General features: G+C 49.0%; 1 protein-coding gene across 2 annotated transcripts; it reads left to right on the top strand.

The window, feature by feature from the left end:
* The first annotated feature begins 244 nt into the window (after positions 1-244).
* CXXC4 (CXXC finger protein 4) lies at positions 245-25,485 on the top strand. 2 transcript variants are annotated; one of them, XM_037380473.1, is made up of 3 exons: positions 245-848; positions 3,206-4,451; positions 21,809-25,485. In XM_037380473.1, the coding sequence occupies exons 2-3, from the start codon at positions 3,378-3,380 to the stop codon at positions 21,851-21,853; spliced, it is 1,119 nt and encodes a 372-aa protein (XP_037236370.1). In that variant the 5' UTR covers positions 245-848; positions 3,206-3,377; the 3' UTR covers positions 21,854-25,485. The 2 variants fall into 2 exon arrangements, with proteins under 2 accessions (XP_037236370.1, XP_037236361.1); XM_037380464.1 differs by lacking the exon at positions 21,809-25,485 and having other exon boundaries at positions 586-608; positions 772-848; positions 3,206-4,681.
* The last annotated feature ends 324 nt before the right edge of the window (positions 25,486-25,809 follow it).

The following is a 25,809-nucleotide window of genomic DNA, read 5'->3' as shown; positions in this document are numbered from 1 at the left end:
AGGGCGGTGAGGGCGGCGCGGCGGGGCGCGCCCTGCCTCCCCGTGCCCGCCTGCCGCCTCCCCTCTGCGGCGCGCCGCGGCCCCGCCCCCGCGGCAACCCCGCACCGGGCGGCCGCCGGCCGCAGCGCCCCGCCGTGCCGTGCCGTGCCGTGCCGTGCCGTGCCGTGCCGTGCCGTGCCGGGCAGAGCCGCGCCGCGGGGAGGGGAGGAGAGGAGAGGGGAGGGGAGGGGGGCTGCCCCCCGCGCTGCGCCGCGGCCCGTGCGCGCCGCTCGGCGGCGGCCCCGCCAGCGCTGGGCGGCGGGTGCCCGCATCCCTGCGTCCTCCCTCACCTCGGCGGCGATCGCCCCGCCGCCGCCGCCGCCTCCCGCCCGCCCCCGCCCCCGCCCCGCCACACGCGCGCACACACGCACACCCGGCGCTGTGTGCGAGGGCGGGCGCCGGGAGACGGGCGGCGAGCGGCAGAGACCACCGCGCACACGCACACACGCACACTCCCTCTGTGCCTGCTCCTTCCTCGCCCCCCGCCGCCTCCCCGGCTCCCCCCCCCCCCCCCCTCCTTTCTCTGCAACGAGCGAGAGAGGGAGAGGGGGGAAAAAAGCCACTTACAGGTATTTGTTTAGTGGATCGGCGGCTTAATTTATCCCCCCCGCCCCCCCAGCCTCCCCACCGCCCCTCGCAGTTTGTTTACAAGTATCAAAGTTGTAATTGAGGAGCTGCCAAGGCACATCTGGATATTTTTCTTCTTCTTCTTCTTCTTCTTCTTTGTGTTAGGGACTGATGTGCAACTAATTAAAGGCAGACAGGCTGGTAGCGCCTGCACACCCAAGCCCCCCCAAATAAAGAGCCTGGTAAGTGACTGGTTTGCTTTTCCCCCCCCCCCCCTCCTTTCCCCCCTTAATTGTCGTGGATTGCTTTTTGTTTTGTTTTGGGGTTGTTATTTTTTTTTAGGGGGGTGGGTTTTCTTTTTTTTTAATTTTGTGGTTTTGTCGGGAGCTTTTATTTTTTTTTTTCTTTTTTGTTCTTGTTCTCTGGATCGTAAAAGTAGATTGATGCTAGACTTGGGCAATAAAAGGCGCCGCTATATTAATTTATTAATTAATCTGCACCCGCCCCTCCTCCTGAATGTTAAATATGACCTTTGATCTCTCTGTCTTTGGCAGAGCAGACATGCAATATTGAACATGTACGGTCACATTTAGCTTAAGCAGGGAGAGAATCGCGAAGCCCGGCTAGCAATTTCTATTTATTTCATTCGTGGAAAAGAGGGCGATAGTTGAGGTGGTGCTGGTGGATCAATAACTGCGTCTCGGGTACCCTTTTCATGCTCCGGAGATGCATCGATTAAACAATAATGACCCGGTTGGTGGGCACCATCATTTTCTCGCTCCTGGTGGCAATAAACCCCGAGAGAGGGCTGCGGGGAGAGGAGAGGTAGCCAGCGAGGGAAGCTTTTGTGGAGAGAAGCCACTTCAATGCTGGGGGGGAATAGGGCAAGAAAATGCGTACGTTACTTGACTTCTGGCATAAAAGGCTGAACGCTAACGCTTTATTCCTTACCAGATGCGTGGCTTTCCTACACATGTCTGGCAAAACTAGTTTTATTGAGTAGTTGTTATCGAGGACATGCGGCTAGGTTTTCCTTTCTGAAAACGGGAAAGGGTTGAAGGTTTTTTGTGGTGTCTGGGTTTTGTTCTTTTTTGGGGTTTTTTTTGTTTGTTTGGTTTTTTTTGCTATATGCAAATCCTTCGCATCCCTCCACAAGACGACGCTTAGCCTAGAGCTTTCCGGGGCAGCCTTTGTATTGCCACCAGCCCTCTGAAGGCAGCGAGTCTGGGTTTTTCCCTGACGTGGAAGCACAGAGGTGGCTCCTGCGGGCTCGGGGTCTTTTTTTTTTTCCGATGGAAAGCCGCCCGCCAGTCCCTACCGCAGCCGAGGGTGAGGTTTCTGCTGTAGATTTACGCTCCCTTCATCTGGATTTGTTTACATAGAGTCCGCTTTTTTAGTGCACGACGTCGGGAGAAGATCAAGTTTTTGCACTCGGTAGGTTGGGCTGTAAACGGTTCATTAATCTAATTATGATCGTAATTACCGTAATTGATAACCGTTTTGAACTAAACATACCGGAGTCTGGAAACTAGACGTAGCCCCACGAGTGTCTCCCAAGTGAACGTTTCTGATCGATAGCCCTACCTCAGAAAAGATGCTGGAAATATCTAAACTATTCAGGTAGAGCATGTGGAAAACAAAGAGGCAGTGTTCATAAACTGAGGGCTTTTAAAGTTATGTTTATGTTTTGCTTTAGTTCGCGCAGGCTGCCATAATGTACCTTCCTCGTTGCCATAAACTAAAATACCCCCTTCGCCTCCCGGCGGGGGGGGCGCGGAATCAAGCGACCCCCGTATCCCTACCCCCATCTAAACTTTCCTAACCCTGGGGCAGAAAGCCATCTTTCCCCGCCGGGGGCGAGTTCAGCAGGTACAACGACGTGCCCCCCCCCAGCGTTCCCGGGCTGTGACCCCCGCGGAGGGGCTGTCCCCGTGCCGGTGCCCGTGTCCCCCCCCCGCGCCAGCCCTCCCTGCGCAGCCCCCGGCGGCGGGGAATCCTCCCGAGAGGCTAGGATAAATACTCCGTCTTCAGTACAGCTGCAGGCGCCGGGATCACAAGCTGTGAAATTGCCTGCCTGAAGTATTTTTTTTTTTTTTTTTTTTTAAAACCTAGCCCCGGTTTCCCCCGCGGCCCGCAGGCAGCCCCCCCGCCCCGCGGCGGGGGGGCCCGGTGCCGCCGCGACCAGCGCCCGGCGGAGCCAGCTGTGCCGGCAGGCAGCTAATGACCGCCGGGCGCAGAAGGACACCGTGGCAGCTGGCGGCTCCCTGCCCCCGCCTCCCTCTTCTTTTTTTTTAATTCCTTTTATTTATTTTCCCCCCTTCCCGTCTTTTTTTTTTTTCCACTGCCTTTTAATTTTCCCCGGTGGAGAGGGTAGGTGGGCAGCTCCCGGCCCCCCCCCCCGCCCCCCCCCCCCCCCCCCCCGCCGTGCCGCCGGCTTGTCCCGGGACCGGGCTTGCTGCGCCCGGGCCGCCCCCTCTGCCCGCGGGTACGGCGGCGGGAGCCCCCGCCCGTGCCGTCGCCCCCCACCCCCCACCCCGGGGTGACTGTTGGCGACCCCCCCGCGCGCGCACCCCCTCGGCAATGACTTTCTGTGTTTCAGCTGCGGCAGCTCCCGTGAGGATGCAGGAGGAGCGGCTGCCCGGCCAGGCACCGACCGCGGGAATGCGCCCGGAGGAGGAGGATTAAGCGACCCCCCCCCCCCGCCCCGTCCCTCTCCCCCCGGTCCCCCACCCCCCCCGCCCCGTCCCTCCCCGCCGACCCCCCCGGCCACCATGAACACCAACGTGTGCGTGGAGAGCGGCCCCAACCCCGAGGCGCCGGGGCTGCCCAAGGACAGCCACCTGCCCGAGGGGGCCCTCAACAGCCTTGTGGATTACAACTCGGAGATGGAGAGGTACCGCTCCTTCGCCACCTTCTACAAGACCAACGGCGGCGCCTTCCCCCAGGCGGCCAAGATCGCTCGCATCACCACCCCCATCTTCCCCAGCGCCGCCGCCGCCGCCGCCGCCCGCATCGGCATGTCCCCCTGGAACTGCGACACCGCCACGGCCGCCGCCGCCACCGCCATGCTCTGGGGCAGCGGCGGCGGCGGCGGCGGCGGCGGCGCGGCGGGCGGCGCGAGGAAGCCCTCCTCCGCCGCCGCCGCCGCCGCCTCCGCCTCCGCGGCCGCCGCCGCCGCCTCCTCGCTGCACGCCGGCAGGGGCGGCATGCACCACCGGAGCGACGCGCAGCGGCTGGGTAAGCCCGGCTGCCCGCCGGCCGAGCAGCCCGCCTTGCCCATGGCGAACGGCAACTTCCTCTCCACCCTCTCCCCCGAGCACTGCCGGCCGCTGGCCGGCGAGTGCATGAACAAGCTCAAGTGCGGCGCCGCCGAAGCCGAGATCATGAACCTCCCCGAGCGCGTCGGCACCTTCTCGGCCATCCCGGCGCTGGGCGGCCTCTCCCTGCCCCCCGGGGTCATCGTCATGACGGCCCTGCACTCCCCCGCCGCGGCCTCGGCCGCCGTCACAGACAGCGCCTTCCAGATCGCCAACCTGGCGGACTGCCCGCAGAGCCACGCCTCGGCCTCGCCCGCCTCCGCCCTGGGCGCCGCCGCCGGCGCGGGGGGCGGCGGAGGCGGCGGCGGCGGCGGGGGGGCCGGCGGCGGCGGGGCCGGGGCCGGGGCCGGGGCCGGGGCGGGCAACCCCGCCAAGAAGAAGCGGAAACGCTGCGGGGTGTGCGTGCCCTGCAAGCGGCTCATCAACTGTGGAGTCTGCAGCAGTTGCAGGAACCGCAAAACGGGACACCAGATCTGCAAATTTAGGAAATGTGAAGAGCTTAAGAAAAAACCGGGCACTTCGCTAGAGGTCAGAGGAGATGATTTCTTTTTCCCCAGCCTCCCGCCGTCCCTCCTCAACCCCCTGCCCTCCCCCCTCCAGTGCTTCTTGTCTAGCTTCAAGATGCAGCATCCCTTTTCCGAGGCCTCCTTCAGGCTCTGAGGGTGCCCCCGCCGCGGGCGCGGCCCCCCGCGGCGCTGTCCCGCCGCCCGCCCCCTCTCCGCCCCGCAGGGAAGAGAAACGCCGCCCCCCGCGGCGCCCCGCCGAGCTCGGCCCCGGCCCCGGCAGCCGGCCCCGCCGAGGAGGCACGGAGAGCCGCCCCCGGGGCACCCCCGCCGGGCACCCCCGCCGCGCCCAGCCTTCCAGAGCCGGGGGGCGCCCGCCCCCTCCCCGCCAGCTCGTGGCCGTTACGAGACGCTGCTCGCCTGGTTTAACCTGCCGTGCTGTTTCCATAAGACTGCTGGCTCGCTCTGGTTTCTTTTTTGCCTTTTCCTCTGGTTTTCGTTTTGTTTTGTTTTGTTTTTGTTTTCATGACGATTCGGGGCGGTTTGTAGGGACGGGGAGGTGGGAGAGGGAAAGTTTTAGCCGAACGCCTGGCTCCCGCCGTCGGAAGTTCAGGGGGAAGTAATGGCGAGTTCATCTCCGGGTTGGCTGGTAGCTCGTTGTCCAAGACAGCTGGCCGTAGAGCCTGGTAGTCGGTGAAACGTGCCCAAGGAATCCCTTTGGCAGTATCTTTCACGAAATAACCCGCTCATGGTGTATAAAACACGATGGAAGAATAGTGCAGGTAATGACCGGACTGATTTCTGACTAAACTGTACATACGGTTATTTTTACGACGTGTCTGCAGAACTGACAAATGTACCGCGTTTCCCAGAGCTGTGAGGACAGGTTTTCGGGCTGGCTAGGCGTGTGAGACAGGCAGATCCTGTGTCACAGACATTTCGGTTAACGTATGGGGCACGACAGACAATGGGAACCAAAATACACAACCGTAAGGAAAACGACGATCGGCTGATATCCTTAGGCAAAGGTAGCAAGCGAGAGGAAAGACTAGTAATCATACTTATTCCCTTGTCATTATTGAAATTATAGTGTTGCTGGTTAGACACACGGATCAGATGCGTCTGAAGGTGTCGAGGATGATGGATTTAGTACAGAGGAGTAGCGTATGCTGGGTGACACCAAGATTCGTAGTCACAGAAATTGGCAACTAAGTGAGAAATTGCAACTTCCCTCTGTCTGGGTGTCTGTGTGCGCGTTTGTGCAGAGCAGTTTATTCCCTTACACGTTGCTTGCAGTTCTCTCCAAGAAGAGGTGGGATGAGGGATTTTCCAGGGAAAGATTCCAGGCAACACCAAGAGCCCATTAATTTGATCTGCATTAAATAAATGGAGATAATGGTGTTGGTATTGATACCGCCATGGGACAAAAGCAACACCCGGGGATTTAACTGACGTTTGGCTGATACCATTAACTCTTACCTAACCAGCCTCATCAAACCAACCAATTCCTCCTTGCAAGAGCGAACTGTCCTTGCTGAAAGTTTGATTTGTAGCTCTGCATCCTCTTAGCCCTTCTTTGTGAATGCGCGGTGACCCAGCATCACCAATGCAGAAAGACCAGGACGGACTTCCCAGGTGCTAGAAGCTAGACATTTCTCAGTGATACGCCTTTGTTGGTTTCATAGCAAGTTCGCAAAGAAGATCCTTAATGCCCGAGGTCTGTTAATGACAGATTATCATGCAGAGTACGGCCTAAAAGAGACTCCTCTGAAGCAGAGACGTGGAGAATCCCCCCTGCACCACCCAGCATGGGGGGTGCCTTTGTGTGCCAGGTTCCCTCATTAGGCTTGCAAACCAGGACGCTGCTGGGATTTAATGTTTGTGATAAATGATAGGTTCTGATGGCTTATCGATTTGTGCAGAAAGTGAGCTATCTCTGGAAGAAACGAATTTGGACGTTATCAGATCTTCCTGTGGGTTTGCTTGCATCTCTGAGCACATTTCCAGAACTTCCTTGCTCCTGACAGAGGTGTTCAACGGCCTTAAAAACTGCTCAGGCGTGTTATGAGAATGCCGCCCGTTAAAATTGTTTAACTGCTGTGACTAGTAAAAACCATGGTTTTATTAGCCACTTGTGTACTCTTCATAACCACCTGCCTTTGCTTCTTTTCTTCATTCTCTTTTCCCCTGCTCCCTCTCTCCTGTTTGTGATCCGTCAGATACGTAAACACAAAAGGCTCCTCTGCCGCTATGTCATGCCTCGAGCGAAGCAGGTTTCTCTTTCCAGCTGTGGGGTTGTCAGTAAGGCATCGCTTCTCTGCAGGTCATGGCCCAGCGCAAAGTTTCGTCACGGATGTGGCTAATTTCCTTACAGAAATGTGGATTTTCAATAAGAGAGGAAGAGTAACTTTCTTGCATGGTGGTTTTTCTTCTGTCTTCTTCTTTTCTTCCTCTTCTCCCCCCCTCCCCCCCTTCCCCCCCAGTTTAAACTAACTAATAAAGAGTGACAGCAGGGCTGCCTGAAGCACATGTGCAGCAGCAGCGCTCTGGCTGTAAGGCCACCAGCTGGAAGGGTGTGGGAGAGTGACAGGGCCTACATGGGGGCACCGTGGCAGCAGCGGTGGCTGGGGGTGGCCGAGGGCAGCCTCCCTGCGTGGCGAGCTGCTGGGGCTCCTTCGGTCTGCGCGTGGGTCATCCCCCGTCACCTCCGTGGGCATGGTTCCGTGGAAACACGACAAGGATCGAAGGGCTCGCTTTCCACTACATGCTTGTAAGGTTTGTGAATTGTGATCGACGGTGGCTGCGAGCTGGGGAAGTGATTCAAGGCAGGGGGCTGAACTGTGTTTAAAAACAAAATAAACGAAAAATGAGAATAATACCAATAAACTGGCTGGTCCCACAGAAACCATTTCTCTCCTTTTCCTTTAAATCTCTTCTTCTACTGGTGCAATGAAGGCATTAGGATATAACTCTCAAGGTTAGTACATGGAGTTGAAGACAGATTCACATGAATGCTTTCCAGTCCCTGACCCTTGCATCTTTAATGGAATGCTTCCCCCCCAAGCATTTTTTTTTAAAGACTTGAATTATTTTTTCCTATTTTTCTTGTACTGTTTTCACGTTAAAAGTGTCCCGATGCTCTAGTATTTTTCATAGAATGTTATTATTACTAGGAAATTTTATGTACGGTAATAATAAATCTATAAAAATAAGATTGACGTCACGTTGCACGCTGCCTACTTGTGTATGTATATTCTGCATTCATTCAGATTTACAGTCGGCTTAAAGAGACATAATCTTTATTTACCCATAGAGACTACTTATTTTCCTCTGATTGGTATACGTGTCTATAACTTCTGCAGGTTATGAAGATTAGGAGCCTGACGTTACTTTACATCCCCCTCTCTTTGACGTAAACCATTTTGATTCAGGGTGTGAATCTCAATTGCCCCGCTCTTCGTTTTCATTAGCGTGGCAGCAGTGTCAGGCAGAAGGGCTGACTCGCATTGGCAGGGTCTGAAGGGTTCGGCCCAAACGTGAGATCCTTGCTGTTTGGGCATGCTGTCATCATAGCTGGTGCCACTTGCTTTATTCGTAACAGCCCCACTAATTGATATGTGTGCTATTAAAGTAAACATTTGCATACCGACCTGGAATAGTAAATACCAGCATCCAAATCCGAGGAAGCTCGCTGAGTTGCATTTCCAGCCAGCGGGAGTTTGAGATGGCCTTTGCCGGGGATAGGGTTGTGATGATTGATTTCAGCAGGAACGGCATCTGATCCTGAAAATCTTAACACCATATGGCATTGCCACGGGGGAGAGAGGCTGCGCTGGCAACCTCCGAACTTGCACTCCGTGTTGTGGTAGCGCGCGTGAGCGCTGTTAAGGGAAGACTGCTGAGCTCTGTGGATAGGGGTCAATTAGCAGGGGCCTCAGAGGAAGCAATTTCCCTGCCGTCTATCTAGCTTTAAATTACATGCATAAGTTAAGCGACGGCACGATGGAATTGAGTAGTGTGGAGGGGGAACCGAAAAGCGTGATAAGGAGCAGGCAGCTAACACGATCCAAGTGGCTAACTGGAAGGTGGAAAGAAAGACCACCTTGTAGCCTGCATTGCCATTCTTCACTGCAGTGTTGCTGTGTGGCAGTGCTCTCCTCCCTGCCACTGCCTTGTTGCCCTCCATCTGGCCGAGGCTCCCCATGTGTGATGTGATGCAAGCAGGCGTAGAAGCAGTCCCTGTCCCTGGGCGTTTACAGCTGGAGCCACAGTCCTGAGTGCAGTTCATGGTGGCTACAAGCAGTAAAACCCTGATCAGCCCTGAATGCTGGTTTTGTCCTCTCTCCTGGTGTGTGCACGTTGTGCTCTGCCAGAGTGCTCTTGTTTTTCCGTTCCCAGGCCTGAGCCTGCGGGGAGGGCACCTGGCGCTGGAACTGGCTGCTGGCACCACACGAGAGCCCTTGCTGGGGGCTTCCAGCACGGCGCATGATCCTGCAGCGATGGTGTTGGCAGGGAAGGGGGGGAGGCAAGAGGCAGGGCGAGCTGGCGAGTTTTGACCTTTGCTGAACGTTTTGCAATGGCTTTTGTCACTTTCATCCAGATTTTACATGTCTGCGATAAACATACATTTGGCGATGAGCTCTCCTTTTGACTGCCAGGGGTTCTTGGGGATGACACAAGGGCCTCCTAGTGCCACCTCTGTTAGAGACCAGACCAGAGCAGCTGCAGGCGTCTTTGCTCACCGGTTCCTGATCTCTTCTGCTGCTTGGAAATCTTGTTGACGCTATTTGACTTCTGCATTAAGATCACATCTTGCAAGGCGGGAATGCGTTGTGGTTGGTGGGAGATGTGATGTTGGGGAAGGTGTTGAGAGCCCAGCAGAATCAAGCTGTTGGTCTCCATACAGTTCTGGCAAATTACTGAGCACAAGGGATAGCCTCTGAGATGGAGTTGGATGTCTTCTGTTGAACTGTTTCATGTGGTGTTGTTTGCCTTTCCTCATGTGATACTTATAAAGGAAAGAAAGTGGCCAAACCCCATGACATTAGCATTCAATTTAGAATATACATTATATGAACTGCTGTTTGATATGGTGTGGTTTGTTAAAAGGGAGCAAAAATTAAGTTTCTCCTGCCTCAGGTAATAGCTTAGTGGTGGGATTTGGTACTGAACTGAACAGAATTTCAAGGAATTCAGCAAAATTGTAGGTCAGGCAGAGGCTTAACAGCCTCTTTCATACAAACACTGCTTTCTACTTGCGTTGGAAATTGCTTGCTTTAAATCATTGAACTATGATTGTTTGCCAGTGAAATTGTCCGTATGGTAAGAGAGGTTAACGGGTTGTGGTGCTTCTGCATTTTGATTGCACTGAATAGTTCTTTGCACATTTTTCTAAGTACTAATATAGCTTATACAGTTGCGGCATCGGGATTCTGTGCCAGACTTTGGATTTCAGTGTCGTGACTGATCGGTTAGTCTAATTTTTTAAGCTGACATAATGAAATCTCTGTGTATTGTTTAGGCTGGACAAGTTGCACGTATTGTGAGAAAGATGATGAATGAAGCCAGGTTTTTTTCTAGAGCAGTAATTAGCATAATAAATTCTTTTTTCTTTTATCTTTCTTTTTTTTTTTCCCTCCAACAAATTGTCTAAGTCACTTTGAACTACGTATTTCAGTTGAAGGTGCATAGAGCCATCATGACTTGGACTCTTATGCCAGCTACAGGACTTCTGGAAAATCTTATCAATTCTGCATTTGTACAAAATGTTGTGGGCTGTACACATCATGCCTTATTCATGTAGGGAGCCTCATTTAATCTGGTAGATAGGTGAATATTGTGTTATATACTGCTAAGTCAGAGTGGGAAACAGCAAGTTACAGTCTCAATTTTTGTCTGCTTGTTTATATATGTTCATATAATTGGGTTTTTTGAGCCATTTTCCATGCAATTCTAACACCTTTACTGAAGTCAGGGAAGACTTTGCTCACTTGGCGAATAAATTAGGATGTCAGAAAGCAGTCCCTTTTGAAGACCAGCATCCCGGTACTGCATTTTTTGTTTTTCAAAATAAACGTGCTCTAGAGAGTTAAACAAAAGGTAGATACTAATTTCTGTACGCTGTGTCATGCGTTTGATGCGTAGCAATGACTGAGAACATGTGCTTGCCAAATATCCTGAAAGTTTGTATCTGCAAAAAGAAAACTAGTAGTATTCCAACTCTTAACGTGCATGTATTTTAAGGGTTAGGCTTGGTGAAATATTTCTAAGCAGGCAAACCTAGAGCGTACACCTTTGTCTCATCAAATACAGCATAATCCTTTCAATTGCTGGTTGCAGTGGGAAGCGGCTGCTGATTGTGTAGGGAAAGGCTTTAAGATTAAGCTTTGCAGATGGGCCCAGGTGAGTTAGGATGAATGAGAAAGTAACTCCTGTCACCCTAAGAAAGTCCCTGGGACTTGGCCTCAGTTGCTAAGAATTCCTGAGTCACCGACTATGTGCTTAAAAATTGCCAGCACATACCATGTCTTCTGAGGAGTACCACCATCCAAAGAAAGCATTTCTCTGCTTCTGTAGCGTCTGTAATTTTTGATAGCTCATCCGCTTTGAATGGTTGTACTGAACCATGGTGTCTTGAAGCATGCAGTTACGTTTGACACTTTTTTGCTATTTGAGAGCCCAGCCTGCTGTGTCTGTCTTCCCTCTTCTTTTGGGTACCTTTATTGTTTTCCACAGTCGTGTCTTGTTCAGTCACATGCAAACACCTGCCCTGAAATTGAATTACTCTGCGGCGTGATCTAAAGTCATCCCCCATTTCAGCATCCTGCGCTTCCTCTTGTGTGTTGAGTTATGTTGCACCATACTTTAGATGCGACAGCCATTTAATAATGTTGAAGCCTTAGCTCTGCAGGGGCTAAAAAGATCCCAGCAGGCTTGTTAACTTCTACTCTCAGACATTATGGGAAATATTTTCTCCTCCCTGGAACTCCTAGGCTTCCTCTTAAGTAACGCTATAAAATTCCATAGTCAGGTATGCATGAAGCCTGTGTAATTTTTTTGCCGTTTTCCAGAGTTTCTCCATTCTTCCCTGTTTAACCAGGCTCTCCAGTGCCAAGTAAGGTATGAGAACATAAAAGGAATAAAGGCAGCCTGGGTCATGCTGGATACTACTTTCTTGGTGGGCAGCAAACTCATCAAATGCCTTTCCCTTATGCACTATAGGGTTTTATTCTTTCTCTTGCACTACTTCAGTATTTTCCTTTATCTCAGTCTCTAAAGGGTTGGACATTTTAAATCTTTGCACCTCTCCTGTCTCAGGACAGTGTTCCTTTCAGTTCCAGACTGCTGTGGTCATGGTTTCTGTTGTACTTCTGTGTAGGATCCCTGTTAGCTGGTATCAGACTTCATTTGACTAGGAGTTATTTGTAACTAGGAGTTATTGTAGTGAGAGAGATTATTCAGTGGTTTAGGAAGTGGAGAAGCAGTTTAGTATTTGAGGTGAAGGGAAGAACTTAATAAATACTGGAAAATGATGGGAAATCCTAGGGAGTTCAGGATGGATATCATATCACCTAAGATGAGGACAGAGGAGGAGGAAAGAGCTGCCAAGTGCTCAAATAGAGAAGGATGCAAAAGTGGTTGAGGGTTTGTTATAACATGCAAAGCCTTGGTGAGGTTGTGTCTGCTCCTCCGTAGCAGTGACTCAGTTACCTTGGAGCAGACTGGCCGAGCACGGGAGGTGATCTGCTGACGGGCAGGGTACCATGGTAGTGCTGAAGGTGATGGTGAGATCTCTCCTGGTGAGAAGAGTGCAGAATATATCTGCTGCTGTGAGCAGGAGGTTTGCCACTAATAGTTCGGGTGGGGAAGCTGAAGAGCTCACCGGTAACAGTCTTCACAGCATTTCTAAGGGGGAAGGCCAAGACTTCATACAGCAGAAGGGGACCGTGGTGAGGGTGAGTAGGGCTTTCCACGTGCCCTTGTTGGCAGGGTAATCCAGTTTCTTTAATTCATATTTCAAATTGACTAGAATTCATGGAGAGAATTTGGGCATTGGGGTGAGCACATGGTATAGGAGGAATCACATGATCTAAACAGGTTGTTCAAGAGCTAAGGAAATTATAAAGGCATCTGTACAGACAAGCTGACAGATGTGAAACAGGGAGGGGATGCTTGCATATGAAAGGCAGAAAATGATGATTTGTTGCATAAGGACTGATTGGGCTTAGAAGTTTCTTTGGTGGTGTGTACCGCATGTCCCAGGGAAGCTGGAGCATGCTGACAGCACGTCAGTCTCCACTACCTTGAGACAAAGAATTTGCTCCATCGTCACGAAAGGAATACCCAAAAACAACTGTGGTTCAGTGACATCCATCCTTCTGCACATCCTGATTGCTGGGTGGGGGATGCAGAGGTGGTGCAGCAGCCTTGGAAGACAGCTGAAGAGCTCTTAGCCATCTGTGTAGAAGGTACAGGGAGGGCAGAGTGTGATTATCGTGGTGCAGTTAAAGAGGTCATAAATGGAAAGGGAGAGAGAAGGAGTATATATTGTTAAATACGTGATCTCCAAAGTGAGTGGTATCAGTCAGACAAAGGCTGTTGGTTTTAGAGTGAGCAAAAGAGGAGAAAATATATTTGGAAGGGGTGTGGGTTGGAATAGCTAGCCAGCAGGGAGTGGGTGAGAGAGGACTCAATGACACAAGCTTAGTAATGATGTAAAACCTGTTCCCTCTAAATCACCAGTTCATCTGAGCTCTGGGAGGCAGTGATCACAGTTGGCTGGTTGCTTAGAAGCTGATGTAAAATAAATTGGAGGTCAAAGTCCATCAGAGGTGATAGTGTCATGAAAATAATCACCGAGATGGGTCTTAATTGTCATCCTTGAAAATTTCAGAAGACATACCCAGGAATGAATGGGGTTCAGAGCCATTTACAATCTTTTAATGTTTTCCCCTCCAGTCAGGAATTGTGGTGACCTGCTGTATAAGAGTTTGTGTTGCTGCTCCTCTCTCTGCATCTAATCAGGCAATACATGGCGCTCACCAGCTGTGAGAGAGCCAAGCTGGCCCCTGTAACCAGTCTTAGGCATGGGCTGAAAGTACTCCCTCAGCCCAGGTAACTGACTGAGTACTGCATTGGACTGAATCTTTTTCTCTTCCCCCCCCCCCCCACGCCCTCCCCCGAATTTTGCAGAAAAAGAAACAAGCAAGCAGAGGCCAAACATTCAATGGATATATTTTTCACTGGCTCTTTTATCAACAGCCTATGAAAAATCCCAAAGGACAGAAGGAGTTAGCTAACCAATGAGGCATCATAGCCGATTGTAGGTTCCATGCAGGAGAAAAAGATGCTGAAGCCTCAGCAGCTCTAGGGGAAAGAGATTTAAATTTAGGTTTGGTACTGAGAAACGTGCCTCCCCTCTGCTTGGAGACCAGTCTGTAAGAGATTACTGTACCCCAGAGCAGCAGTTTGGAGGATGATAGAGATGTCAGCCTGTGAGTGCAAAGATTTGTACCACTGGATGATGAACCAGCAGGGATTTCTCATTAATGGAATGAATGTTAACAAGAATAATTCTGTTTTGTGAGCTTGTGTGTGTGGGAAGGATAAATGATAGGGACTGATGGATGGTCTTCACAGAGATTTGATTAGGGAGAAGGTGAATGGTAGTGTGTGTGAGAGAGAGGGGGGGAGGTGTATGCACATGGTACATCTATTGCAGAAGGCAGGCACACTTCTAGTTGATAATGTCTGACAGAAGAGAGTCAGCAGAAGTAACCAGGCGGGTCCTAGGCAAAAGCAGAAGCTGAGCAGTGGTGTGGGTATTTCCTTTTCAGTGTCTTTTGCATTGCCGGGATTTGGGGTTTATGTTGCATGGTGGTAACAAACCTGCATCCAAGAATTTCTCTATAAAACTTTTCTCAGAAACGGAGGTTTCTGCTTTATGCTAATAAAATATTTGGCTATTTGATGCTAATTCCCACCGTCAGTATGGGAGCACCGGGTGACAGCTTTTCTGACCTGCTTAGCATCAGTCTTAGCTCTGAAGTAACACTGTGTTAGAGACTGTACGAGCCCTTCCCCGTCCCTGAAAAAGCAGGAGACGGGCCAGACCTACTGGTTGAGAGGCAGAACCAGCAGAAACAGTCCCTCATCCTGCCTGAGGCCTTCAGATGCCGCTGGAATGTAAATAATAAATAGAAAAAGGCAAAATAGTCACATAAGCTGAATAGGCACTCTAGCAGGTCTAGCAGCCCCATCCTCAGGGATAACTGAAAAACCGAAGGGACTGCATGAAGTGCTTGGGAGAGATGCAGGAACAGGGAAAGAAGCGTGGATCCCTTTGGCAGTGATTTAGGAGAGACCCCTAAGCTGAAACCCCAAACCTCGGATGTCTTCCCTGCTGCCTTTGCCAGAAAGCAGTTGGGAGCCCTGTCTGAGGCCGGAGAGCGGCCAGCTGGAAGGCAGCTGCCGGGTGGCAGACGGCAGGAGGAGTTCCTGACCCCGGCTTGCCCGGTGCTGCCAGCCCTGCACGCGGGATGCCAGGCACGGGCAAGCTGGCGGCCAAGCCGGCTGCATCCCTCGGGAGTGAGCGGGACGGCAGAGGTGGAGACTTGGCTCCGTCCCTGGGCTCGCTGGCCAAAAGAGCTGCGCTGGCACAAGGGAGGGAGTGTGCTGGAAGGCGGCCGCAGCCAATTACTCCCCGCCCGGGAGGGAAGGGGGAGAGGAGATGTGTACCTTTCCAGCAGCCTGCCCGCATCCTGGGGCGACGCTTGTGCTGCCAGCCTCGGTGCAAGCAATGGTTAGCGGCTCGAGCTGCCTGCCGGGGACTCCAGGCCCAGCGGTGGAGTGTGCGAGCCGCTCCGCTGAGAGCTGGCGTGGCTGCCTTCAGCTGTCGGTGCTTGCCGGCACCGAGAGGGGCTCCGTCACTAACGTGTCCTGGGACTGAGCTGTTTTTCTTTTGACAGCGTTGGTCTGGATTCCTTATGATTTCTCATCTATATTTGCCATCTGTTTTCCCCAGTGGTGTTATGCATTTTTTCAGATCAAAAAAGTGAAATTGTTTACCCATTCTCCAAATTTAATCTCATATATAAAGTGAAAAAAATTAATATAGAAAATAAACTGTGGTGTGTACTGAATGTAAATGAGAGGCACATTTGCTCTTTCTTTCTGCCGTGGAGAAACGCATTACTCCTCAGACTAATCCTATTGATTTAGTTGGGGAGCTGCTGCCTGCTGCTGATGCCGAGTCCGAGTGGCAGGATCCAGCCCTACAGCGGCTGATATCCGTGACCATGGGCACAAACCCTTTACTCTCCAGCTAGCCCCACTGAAATCTGCTGAGGTTAACTCTGCACGAGCTGTTTGAGAGGAGACGGGTTTTCAAAGCATGGCCTGACTAGGAGCACATTTTTTAATTTCTGTTTGCAGCGTCCCATGGCGGAAGTTTACTTTCACTTGGTGGAGCTGGTGGTGGAGAAAGTCAAATGAGTTTCCTAATCTGGTATGTTCTAAATCTGGTTTGTCTCAAATACAGCCTGAGAGATACGTGGTGCAAGTGGCAAAATAACTGCCAGCACACAGATGCATGTCCTCTCGGGGCAAATACAGCTGACTTTTAAAGTAAGTGTTAAATCTCATCCTTGGTATGAAGGGACACAGGCCTGTAGCTCAGGTATGGGGAGAGATATTTTAAGGTGGGCTGTGGAAGCAAACTCACCACTGAGCTTCTGACCCGCCGTACGCGTCCCCTTTTTATCTGCTAAGTCCAATAATAAGCTTGTTATTAGAAGACATCTGTTACTGCCTGATAACACGTACGGCGAGCAGGAGTGCAGCGTCAGTGGGCAGCCAGGGATTTTGGCAGCTGTGGGGAGCAGCAGCTTCGTGGACTGTTTCACACCTCATCCAGAGCTGGCGAGTCTCTCCTGTGGGCCTGCGGCTGGCTGGGAGGATGCCAGGAGCTGGAGGCACGGGCTGTTCCAACGCAGAGCTCTGTCATGCCAGCCGGTGTTCGTGTGTGCTGAAGCAGCAACGCGTGCAGGAGCAGCGCCTCGTCACCCCACAGCCAGCCCCCTCGGTGTGGGCACGGTGGGACTCCCAACATACCTCCCGGGCAGGGAGCGGAGCGGCTGGGGGAAACTCGCTGTGCACCAGGCTCTGCCTTTTCCTTCCTTCCGCATCTCCAGGAGATGCAATGCACACACCGGTTTCTTGCCCCCAAGCCTCCCTGCCTGAAGAAAAACATTCAAGGAGACTCTGTGTGAGCTGAATGTGAGCGTCAGAAGGTTTCCCCAAAGTCATTGCTGTATGTAATGTATATTTATGAGCGGAACAAAGTGGGCCATAGATACTTTCAAGGCTGCTTTCCTCTCTGGGTGGCTCGGTATTTAGGCAAGTAAGAGGGGTAGATGCTGTCCAGACCCGCGTTTAGTTTAGTGGTGGCAGAGCAGGCTGGGTGCAGGGGAGGTGGCAAGCATCCCTCCGCCGCCAGCCGTGGGCACTGCTCCAGGGCAGCCGCTGCCTGTGGGTCAGGAGATGGTGTCACTGCTGTGCACCAGTATGTCCCAGTGAGGCGCACAGCCCTGTTCAGCCATGAGGCTGGGTCCATACCGCCACGCTTTGCCCTGCAGCCCAGCCTGTGGCTGGGGAAGGGGCTTTCCAGAGAGGGAAATTAGGGACAGAAAGTGAGTTTGGAGCACGTGGATTTGCACCAGATTCGCGCTGTTTATGTATGAGCAACGCTGTGTGTATATTTGATGTCATTTCCAGCGGGATCAAGCTGACACCTCGATTAAGCTTGCGGCACTGAAAATACAAGGCGTGATGTGGAGGAAAGGCCAGTTTGCTTTCCTGCTGGCAGTTGCTGGAGTTTCCTGAGGCTGATTAGGTGTGTAGCCCGCATTTGCACAGGCGTAAGAAAACTGCATACAGTCCACTGGTTTTGTGGCCAGTGTGGTCAGCATTGGCTGGGCTGGGCTGCTGATGGATCCAAATTGCATTTTGTGCAGGTGCCATGGCTTTTCAGCTAATGTTTCGGCCACTGCGGAGCACCAGCATTCTCTATCTCTGATCATGTATCTATATAGTACATATATATGTATATAACTTAGGGGCCAGATTTCATGCTCTATGTTGCCTGGCCTAAGTGCCAAACTGCTTCTCTTGTGGAAGGCATTTCAAGAAGGATTGTCCTCCAGGCTGCAAAACCCGCGTAGGGTTCTGTGCAGACCTTGGTAAGATCGTTTTTTCCTGTGGCCAGCACTGGTCCAGCTGCTTTGGGGAATACACTGGTTTCGTTTGCCCTTGCCATGTGAATTTGAGATTTGTTAAGGACAAGGTTCCTTAACCGCTGTCTATTTCTGTGGTTGTGTCGATCTTTGTAAAGACTGTCAGGTAGCCCACATCTTGTTGAACATGCCTCAGATGCAATATACTTCCCAAAGGGCCTCTGTTGAGCTGGATTATTTCAGCCAGGACTCCTCAAGAGGAGTGAGGAGTGCCACACCTGGCCAATAATTTGCTGTAGCCAATGTGTGAGTTTGCTTCAATGAGAGCAGGATTTTTGCTCATGGATCAAACATCAAAGGTTTCTTACATAATGCAACATCTTTTAACATTGGTAAAGTATTAGGTCATAATCATGTAGCACTCTGATATGTTTTATTATTCTATTTTATTTCTCAATGTGGTTCATCTCAACCCAAGTGATTCCCTAGCCTTGCAGAAAATCATAATGCAGATGACTTTATGCAGCGGTGAATTTGGGCTGCACCCCACGCTACAGCATCCCAAGCAGGAGCGGCCAGCTTTCCTGAATCCTAATCTCCACACCAAATCTTTCAGGCTGCTGTGAGCTGCGAGACTCAGAGAGCCGAGGAGAGAGGCATCTCCGGCAGGTTTTGTAGGCACGAGCCTGCCAAGGGATGGGGCTGGGCTGGGCAAGCAGAGCCTGTTGTCTCGCACCCCACGCTTTGCTCCATCAGTTGGCCAGTCGCTCACTCTGGGGGGCCGTGGGAGACAGCATTCTTTAATGGATGCTTTCGCTGTGAAAATACAGAGCACAGCTGTCGAAACAGAGTCTCTGGTGAGGAATTTACAGCACCTGCCAATGTGCGGTGTTCATGCGTTGGCAGCGCGTGCACACACGCTCACACGTAGCACAGGTCTGCTTTTATGTGTCTGTGTGGGGCAACCAGGATACATACGTAGGTATCGTTTTTCCATTGCTGCTTCATTGTAGGGATTTTCACTCTTCTGTTAGTTTCCGTTGCCTTTTTTACCTCCTCCTCCAAAAATGTAGTGTGCTTGCTTGCCTATATGAAGCTGATTTTTCAAGGCAACAATTAAAATTTCAGATTTCAGATGATTGAGCTACTTCTTTTGCAGTGAAAGCCGGCAAGAAGGGAACAGAATAGAGAGTTTGAAAGCATGGAGGTCATTTCATACCAGGTTTGTGCAGGGATAAATTCTCTCGAGCGCCATGCTTTATGGCATTACCTGCTCGGAGAAGCCAGGGCTGCGGGTTTCTGAGCATCCTCCTGGGAGCGAGCTTGCCGTTTGTCAGCATTTGCACTGGCATGAGCAACGAAGGTTTTTACAGCAAAACCACACTGATCAGCTCTGGTTGTGCTCCTTGCCACCCCTCCCCAGGCTTCCAGGGGATCTGTCTTTCCTGTCACTCAGGATAACGATTCCCTGCTGGCAGCACAGAGATCCAGGGATGCGCTGTAATCTTGCCGAGAGTTTGATTCCCCAGCTGGGACTCCCAGGTTTATACAGCCAGGCGGTAGATGGTCATTGCACTTAAGCTCGTACGTTGGTGTGCTGAACCACTAAATGGGCTGAAGGGTCTCTTTTTGTCTGGAAATAGCCTTGTGTCTGGAAATAGCCTTGATTCTTGGAGTGGCAAAATCTATGGATTTCATCACGTAAATTGGTTTAGATTTAACTCGATCCACCTATTCAATTCTAAAAGCTTTCTTTTTTGTTTAAGCGTGGATTAATAATTCATTCCCAATTTGGGGGTTAGCGCAATGGATATTTAATTGTAAATGTGTATCTTTAATTAGAACTCGGTACGTGGATGCAAAATTCCTTATCTTGTAGTTTTTCAAAAGCACACCTATTAAACCACAGCTTTGCCCTTCAAAAATATTTTCCCGTGTATTTAAATGTCTGAATGACCTTTTAATCAGACACTGCACCTTTACTTCCAGCTGATATGACAACGTCTGACAGTAACTCAACCTGATGCTGCAAGAAAATAAATAAAGGCCATCTCAGTCACTATGTCTTTAAATCTCTCTGTCTAGCTGTGGTTTTGTGTTTAGGCAGATGGACCCACAGCGGAGTATTACATTTAGTTTTCAGGTGAAGGCAATCTATTGGGTTTAATACATTTGCATGTTTGGCTGCTCTTTTGAGGTCAATTTAGTCGGATGATTGTTTCCTGTCATTCTGAACTCCAGCCTTTTCTGCAGTCAACCTCTTTATAAATTATAAATCTGTATACCTCGCTCTCAGCAGCCATCTTACAGCCCACACAGACCGGTGCGGATGGTCTAGCAACTGCATTAGCTCTCCTCGGTGTACCTGGGGAGGAGGGCTGCTGCGCTTTGTCACTACTTGTGCTTAGGCTAAACACACATAATGGGGCAGAACAGGGACTGGTAAGGGTGGATAGGAGCAATTCCTACTTTTGGACCACCGGCACAAAGAAAACTCATACTGGTGAGGGCGATTGTATTCAACAGACCAGCTCATTGTCTTTGAAAGTTAATTTTCGGATGATTTATTAAACCCTAATGTTTGCGGAGGGGGAGAGGGTATTGAATTGACCACAGGTCAGAATTCTGGTGACACAGCAGAAGTATTTTCATCTCTGGTATTTTCATGGGCATGAGCGATAAACATAACAATAACAGCTCCCTTTTCATACGGCTTTTACAAAAAGAGGAGCTGTGTACTGCTTGAGGCTGACTATCACAAAATGGGCTAATTATTCAACAAAAAATACTTGCCATACTAATAAGCAGTTCCCTGGAATTCCGAAAGATATATTCTGACTTCAAGTACAAGGCACACTGTATACTGCAGGGTCCATGGTTTGGGGATTTTTGTCAAAAAAATAGGAAAATGTGTAAAAGCTCTTTCCTGAAACAAAAATGGAAGAATTCCTTCAGAAAGAGACATGGTATTTGTATATGACACTAGCAAAATCAGTGAGAACTCTTTCATTACAGGTATTTATTTGCATATTTCCAGAGTTTTGTTTTTAGGGGAATTTAATCAGATGTGATGCTACTATTTGTGGGCAGTTGTTAATGAAACAGGTACTTGTGAGCTGAGACTGACTGATACAAAGTCATCTCAGGGCTTGCTCTCGCCTCCCTGGTCAGTGCGTGGTCATTAGTTCTGGAGGAGAGACGTGGGTCTAGATGCATGGGTTCAAGGGCACTTTCATCATCTTTTGACTTTGAAGGAAATTGAGGGCAAGAAGTACCTCACGGCCCCTGCAGGCTCAGCGCCTCAGTCTCTCATGTATGTGGTACTTTAAAGCTGTGAAGGGAATTTTCCTGGACTCAGATGTGTATGGAGGCACCTGAATGCAAGTGGGTATCATTTGTGGGGGACAGCAGGCGGGGGAAGGAGGGAGGGTGTCAGCTCTGCAAGCAGACTATTTCTGTGTAAGCCAGGGTCTAGCATGCATGCAAAAGGAAGCACAGGGGCAGTCTGGGCAGCCCCCCCCCCCCGCAGTCAGCAGGATGTTTCCCTCGCTGAAATGAAGTCAAGGATGTGCTTAAGTGCTTTCTGCATTGCAACCTAAATGTGGAATGAGGTGACTGGCCTGAGATTTGAAAATGCCGACCTCTGCTCCCAAGGCGTCCGTAGACAGAGCACAGTTTCTGAATGACAGATCAATGCCTTCATTATTCCCTGATCAAAAGAAGTGTTCTTGCCAAAGCGTGTGTCTAACCTGCAAACCCACCAAGCCATGGCTGCACATCCCATATGCCAAGGCACAGGCAGAAACCATTGTACAACTGTGTGGTTGTTCTAAAAGCACTATTTTCCAGGAGATTTTTTTTTTTTTCTAGCAATGTTTACATTTCCATGACTACCTTGTTTAACTAACTACGGAGAAGAGAGCATGTTAGGTGTGGTATATACCGAGTATGATGTATCGCGTGTGATTCTAAAATGGGGTGTGTTTGGAGAAAGGATGTTTTGATTTATTGTAGAGCAATGTGAGGCATCATGTTGTTCCTAGATAACTGAAAGTATGCCTAAAATGTAAAGGAAAAGAACAACTAGAAGAACTCAAGTATGCCAATGCCGCAAAAGAAAGCTTAACTTGTTTTCTTGCTTTTTTTTTAGAGAGCACCTGTTCCCAGCGCTGAAGCATTCCGATGGTTCTTTTAAGCAGTAGTGTATCTTATTTTCAAGGCAGTCCGAAGTGAATGGCAAGCTAAAGTCTTGTTTTAAGAAACTGCTTAGTCCACCATTGAAGAATATACTCAGATACTATTTTCATTTATGTATAGGGGTTTCCTCAAAAGCAAAAGACAAAAATCTGGGAGCCTGGGGAATTGGCCAGCTTCTTCACATTCAGTACACTGATTCCTTCTTTGATGTAACTTAGCTATACTAGTGAAGTTGTTGTCTATTTTTAAAGTGGCTGTAAAAAAAAAAAAAAAAAGTTTGGGTAAACCCCTGCTATAAAGTCATGTATCTTTGAAAAGTAACATATCTATACTTCATTTTCAAATATATGTGTTTCAGTACTGTAAACTGTACAGATAGCCGCTTGTATTTTGTGTGTTTAGACACAAGGAGACAATCATGTCTGAGCATCTATGGAGATTAACGGTTTGTACACAACGGTGTGGTTCTGCGAGTTAAATCCGGAGCAATAAAATTCTAGCTTTAACTATTATTTTGCTCGTTGTTTAGCAGCAGCAGCAACAGCAGCACTGTTTTACCATGCATCCTTCCATAGAGACTTGATGCCAAGTTTTCCAAGATCAAAAGATTGTGACACATCTAGCAATTACCTTCCGTTGTGGTGGTGTAAGAGGGGAAGACGTAACATTTAAAATTAATCTTTCAAGCACTGTATTAGCGTAGTGGTTTGTACACTTGCATTGCTTCTAAAGGAGCTTTACATTGGGGTATCTCTCCAGAAATGCTGTCTGGTGTCTGACTTGCTTTTCACTGTGCCCTGACGTGGAGTGCCCAGCATAGGCAGATGTGCAAAACCAGTCGTCTATACAAAGGTTGTTCTAGGATGCAAAACAAAGTGAGTATGAGACCTTAGAAAAAACTATGATTCAGCCTAATTACCCTTCATCTATGAGTTCTTATGTAATATTTTCAGTCAACGGAGTAAATATTTTATTAAGTGGAATGCCATATTTTTGGTCCAAGTGGAACTCTTTATAACAGTTAAGTGAGTTTTGACAGTTGGACTGGTTTTGGTCTCGCACTTGTGTTCATTTGAGAGCCTGGATATTTTTGCAGTATAAAAATGAACTTTAAAAAAAAAAAGTTTTAAAAAAAGACCGCTTTTCCCTTCACGTTTCTTGGTTGACTGATCTCGGCTTTGCTGAACGGCCGGTCCCTTAGGCCCACAGAAGAATGCTCTGCCGTTCTTCCTGCTCTAGCTGCGCAGAGGAGATGCCTGCTCCTTGGAAAGGCAGCGCACGGAGGGATATAACTCACATGTCATAAAAAATATGGAGGATACTGAACTTAGGGATACTTATCAGTTGATCATTGCTTTTATTGCTTGGCTTCGTCATACACTCATGAGCGAGAAGGCCATCCCATCAAAGTAAACGAATGCTGTTGTGCCATGTATTTGATAGATTTATCATTTTGTACAAGATAGGACTACCAGTAGTTTCACAGACAAGGTGCTGGGCATGGAAATAACCAGATAATGATGCACAGCATGTTCCAATCTGCTGTCGTTTCAGCACTTTCTCCATTTTTGGCCAAGTACTTCGGCCTTTGGCCCCTGGTCACATTCACTTGGTGAAGAACAGGGGATGGGCTGGGAATGCTGCGGTGTGGGACCTATGCAGGCGGGGGAAACGCCAGCTTTGGCAGGGGTGGGGGGAGCTCACAGGACGGCGGGTGGGAATGGCCCAGAAAGCAAAGACTGAGGGATGGAGGAGCAGAAACCTCCTGAGGTCACTCGTGTTGGGTCAGCAGGGCTGGGCAGAGCATGGATGACACAGGATAGCTGGGGGAGCGCGGGCGGGCTGGGCTTACACCTGCGTCCTCAACTTAGGGTCAATGCCTGTGCCTGTGTCTTTGCGTCGTATGACCTCACATACCTGGCTTCAGAGATGGAATGTCACACTTGAAATGCTTCTATCATGGTGCCCCTCTTACAGTTTGTGAGAGATCCTCAGTTGAATACTCAACCCATACCCATTCAATGAGCTTTACGTCTGTTTGTATGGCAGCCGTGTACAGATTTTTTTTGTGTTGGAAACTTTTTGGTTAGGCCTTTACTGACCACTAGGCCAATACGAGCTCTGTAAGGCCTTCTCTACCAAAATGCTGGTTGATTTACAAACTGAAGCCTTATTTGCACATTTGGCTGGTAAGCTTGCCTTGCTTTTTTGGAAAACTGTGATTGCTCTTACAGAAGCAGAGGCAAAATTAAGTTCAGGCTACATTAGGTGTACAAAGATATTCATAGCAATGTACTTACTGTCTAATACCCTAATGTTGCATGTCTTGATGTGGTTTCTTTTTTTGTTTTGTCGTTTTGTTTTAAAGAACTGATGGATCTGTATATTGTAATTGTGGTGTTTTACATGTCAATTCAAAATTGTTAAAACAAACAAACAAACAAGCAAACCTGTTAATTACTGAAATGAAAGAGTTGATTTTTCTTTGATTTACCTGTATGGTTTTCATTTTGGATGTTGTTTCTTTGCACCATCAGATTTTTAGATTTTGCTGAAACAGTATTTATATGATGTAGTGCACATAGAGCATTTTAATTAGTGATGTTTGAAGAAGGAAATCCCTTTTCTGGCCTGTCTCTCTCCACTGCAGCCCTACCCCCCAGTTTACGCACATATTTGTCAATTGGATTATTGTCCAGTTCTAATTACCAAATTTGTGCTTTTCACAAGGTCCGGTACCGTTTTGCAGTGTGAAAATTTGTATTCCACTCTGTCTTTCATTCTCATGATGTAAAAAAAAAACCCCAAAGCACAAAGCGGGGGAGGTGGCAAAAAAAAGGCAGAACATACTTTTGCCATCTTCTAGGTGTGAGCACTAAGCCTAATGGAAGCATTTTTGGCATACCCCAGATAAACTTACGAAAAATGGTAAGGCTGAAAGGGAGGCACACATACCCATTCTGTCAATTAATAACAGACCCTCCCTATGAGGGAAAATACTCGCTTTTGTACAGAACCCCTGGTTTGTAAGTCCTACAATTAATGTTAAAGAATATAAAGTCTTTAAATGGGCTATATCTGTAATCAAATAATGAAGAAAGAAAGTAGTTAAATGAACATATATTCAGGGTCGAATGCATTCAGCAAAAAGCAGTAGTGGGTCTTTGATCATGGTTAGATGCATAGCGATATCAACAGTGGGTTCTCATGTAACAGCTAAATGTTTCAGATTTTGTTTTATTAAATTTGGCAGTTTCACGCTGAGCTCTACTGTATTCTTAGTGAATAAAAGACAGCTCCTATGTTAGAAAGTACTCCATTTTCACAATTGCAGGGAACTAGGAGGGTTTTTTTCAGAAACACAGGCCACAGAAATGTACTCCTTTCACAGTGTTCTCCTATTTCTGAACTGTGCAGTTATCTATTAAATTTTCTAATAGATATTTGTGTAAGGTGTATGTATGCTTGTGCAATTATGGAAAAAAAACAGTTTTGGAAAACAGTGTATTTATGAAAAAAATAATCACTTATGGGGCATGTACAAAACTGTATAAAGACATTCAATTTGCCCAGTAAAGTTGTTTTTGTGATATTTCTGTGTTGTTGAATAAAGGACTTTAGTATTCAAAATATCTCTCTTTTTCCATAAACAGGTTTTGTTTGTGGGATCTTAAACAAAGAAAACCTCTTTTAAAAAAGAATCCTCAAAATGAGCAAGCAGGTCCAAATGCTGACCTCAGGCTTGCATATGGGAATGAATGCTTATGAAGTGATGGTATAATAGCTACAAAACTAATTCCTTCTCAATTGGCAATTGATGGAAACTCCCTAAGTTGTTTACCTGAAGGTAACATTGTATTCTGGATTTTTTTAAATAGCAGAAAAAAAAAATACTGCCTTTTAAGACTGGGAATGTTACGTTGAGATTTTGAGGCTACGAGAAGGTAGTGAAGT

This window comes from Falco rusticolus, chromosome 1 (genome assembly GCF_015220075.1).
Source record: "Falco rusticolus isolate bFalRus1 chromosome 1, bFalRus1.pri, whole genome shotgun sequence".
NCBI lineage: Eukaryota > Metazoa > Chordata > Aves > Falconiformes > Falconidae > Falco > Falco rusticolus.
The sequence above is the reverse complement of the archived record's forward strand: the minus strand, read 5'-3'. Positions and strand labels throughout refer to the sequence as shown.

Excerpts from the sequence above, each read along its gene's own strand:
- CXXC4 (XM_037380464.1), top strand. The coding sequence starts at position 3,378 with ATGAACACCAACGTGTGCGTGGAGAGCGGCCCCAACCCCGAGGCGCCG.